The sequence below is a fragment of the Halyomorpha halys genome, unplaced genomic scaffold, assembly GCF_000696795.3.
Source record: "Halyomorpha halys isolate HHAL.00 unplaced genomic scaffold, Hhal_1.1 Scaffold696.1, whole genome shotgun sequence".
Taxonomy (NCBI): Eukaryota; Metazoa; Arthropoda; class Insecta; order Hemiptera; family Pentatomidae; genus Halyomorpha; species Halyomorpha halys.
The window spans coordinates 104,435-107,357 of record NW_027109229.1 but is presented as its reverse complement, the minus strand read 5'-3'; the positions used below and the strand labels follow the sequence as shown (position 1 = coordinate 107,357).

Genomic DNA, 2,923 nt, shown 5'->3' with positions numbered 1-2,923 from the left:
TATAGTAACTTTTTTTTTTTTTTTTATTCATTTTTAATTATTAAATATCAATCAAAATGATTGAGAAAAAACCATTTGGACCACATTAAACACTCAATTTTTTAATGTAAAACTATATTACAATGACAATTTGTATTTATATATATAACTGCACATATTTATTGACCATTTTCAAAAATAACCCTCTGAGTCCCAGTCACATTATTAATTATATTTTTGTATATTTGGGATATATATTTTCATAAACATGTTTTCATATATTTGGGATATATATTTTCATAAATATATTTCATATATCTGGGAGTATTTGTAGCAATTTAGTTTAAAAAATTATTTTCTTTCTTTTTTGCTGCTATTTTTTATTAGATCATATTTTGTTTCCTGAGACTTTTATGCCTTGTTTTTAATATTCAGTAAAATATTATGTGGATTGTCATACTGTTTCATCTTTACTAACTTCACAATATTGAAAAAAAAAATTCAATGATTTTTATTGATATTTAATAATTATTTATTACCATTTATTATTTATTTGACTTATCTCAATTTTTTTATTTCAGTTTAATTTTCTCCAATAATAATTGTTCTGAATTATTTATTTATTTTGTTTTATTAAAAATTATTGGTTGTTAATTTTGTAGAACCAGAATTTTTTTTTATCGACCATACATATTTTTAGGCTGTCGAAGTGATCAGTTCTTGTGTGGTGATGGTCGTACTTGTATCAGTAGAGATGAAGTATGTGATAAGCGCATTAATTGTCCAGATAGCAGTGATGAGGATAAATGTCCAGGTAAGAATCTAGAAAGAGGTAATTTTTTTCCTTACTCTGAAATTATTATTCATGTCTGTTAGTTAAACATATTTTAACTTTTGTGATGTAGTATTTGGATATGTTTTTGTTCTAACATTTAGATTTAGTGGTTGTGCTTAATGTAGTGATTTGTAAGTACAATTTATATAATTTTAACAATGCTCATTTATCAGATTATTTGTTAATTGCTAAGCCCATTAGTCAGCTTCCATTAGTAACAAAATATTCTATTATTTTACCCAAAACATTTATCTTAGTCTGTTTTTTATTAATCTAAATACTTTTTATAATCACAGAACAAGGGATAATTTCTGTATATATTGTTGATTTTAAAACCGTATATTATTTGTAAATATATTATATTAAATAATTGTTTATTACTTATGAGGTGGTGAGAACCAAAGTTGACTATCCCGCATTGTTAAAATTGAGTTTCAAAAATTATAGCATTGTATGCCATGCCATCTGTTGGTTGTATAAAGAATTATATTAATTTAGTGATTTAACATTTTAAATGTTAAACTCAACATAGTAAATATCAAATAGTGAATTCAATTAATGCTCACTATATCCAATGAAACTGAATTGATGTAAACTGCAATTAAAATTGATTATTTGATACTGAAAAAAAAATTTTTTGTACATTTTAATAATATATTTTTCCAACTTATGACAATCTTCTGAATACTATGGAAATAAAATTATATAATGATGGATACTAAAATAAATAAATATTACCAATTTGTTGGTTGGGGTAGTTATCTTTATTTTTAAAAAATTCAACATCATTATAGTTGATGATGTATTTATCTACCACAGATCAATGTTTTTAAATATTATTGCACAAATATTCAGCATGTTCTTAACATAAATAATTTTTACAAATTTCATGTTTGTTTTTCCAATTTGCACTTACTAGCTACTCCAATTGCACATAGTAAGAGTACAAATACATTTTTTAGTAAATATACTCATCTTTATATCTTTTTTTTTTTTCATTTCTTAGTCTTTTGTTTTATATGGCTCATTCCCAAAGGGGCTATGTAGGAGCAAGGGGTGCGACTTTTCAGAATAGTAATCCAATAAAAAAAAATTAAATTGGGAATAATTTATTTCGTAAATATTTTAATTTAAATTCACTGCCCACTCAAATAATAAATATTTGATTTTTGAAGAAAATAAATAAATAAAAATGAAGCTATGTCAAGTTCATGTCTCTGTTCTGTATTCCATTGTATTTTATATTTCATAATTGGTTGCAGTTTTGTAAAAGAAAAAGATAGTTTTAAAAAAATATTTTATCACTATATTAAAAATTTTAAAAAATATATATATTATAACAAAATTTATCTTTGTAAAGATTAAGAACAATCCAAAACCATTTATTACTTTTTATTAATGAAAATTGGAAGACTGCTGATTGACCGTGTGTATCAATGAATGGAATATGGTCCATGGGTGTGGTCAAATAAAACTCAAATAGTTATTACTCCATTCATTAATGAAAATTATTTTCTTCACATAGGTATTCCTGTTGTACTTTATCAACTATTTTTGTAATGTTTGTGCTGTAAAGGCCTTCTATAAAATCTTTAATTTGAGAAAATCGTACCCGAACAGAGCAGATTTAATAAATTTTCTTTAAAAAACAAATATTTGGGCTCTAAAAGAAATATTTCTCTTTTATATACAGTAAACATTTTTTTTACATATTATAGGGTTAATGGCTCTTATATTTGTCTGGCTGTGATCCAACCTGGGTTTCAGTTTGAAGGATTTTTTCACAGCAGCTACAAAAGAAATTTCATCTCCAATTCATAAATAAGTTACTTATTTTCACTGCAACAAAAATTTTTTAAAAAGAAATAAACTAATCTTCTTAAAATTTATTGGAGGTCAATTATAAATTTATATTGAAAATTAATGGATATTTAGCCTCATTATTAATATTATCTTTATTCAAAAGATTATGTCATTATTCTAACTATTCGGGGATTGATATTCGAAATTTCTAAAATATGTATATATGCACAAGAATGGAAATTACCTAACAAACTAAGTTCTATATATCATTCCGTAAGTTTTGATTACGAATTAGGTGATATCATA

General features: G+C 23.8%; 1 protein-coding gene across 16 annotated transcripts in view; it reads left to right on the top strand.

Moving 5' to 3' along the window:
* The window catches only part of trol (terribly reduced optic lobes), a gene marked incomplete at its 3' end in the record, with an annotated part of 722,946 nt that overhangs the window by 616,695 nt on the left and 103,328 nt on the right, over positions 1-2,923 (top strand). For all 16 annotated transcript variants that reach the window (XM_067047431.1, XM_067047427.1, XM_067047425.1 and 13 more), the window contains 1 exon segment: positions 680-793. In XM_067047431.1, coding sequence (XP_066903532.1) covers positions 680-793 — 114 coding nt within the window.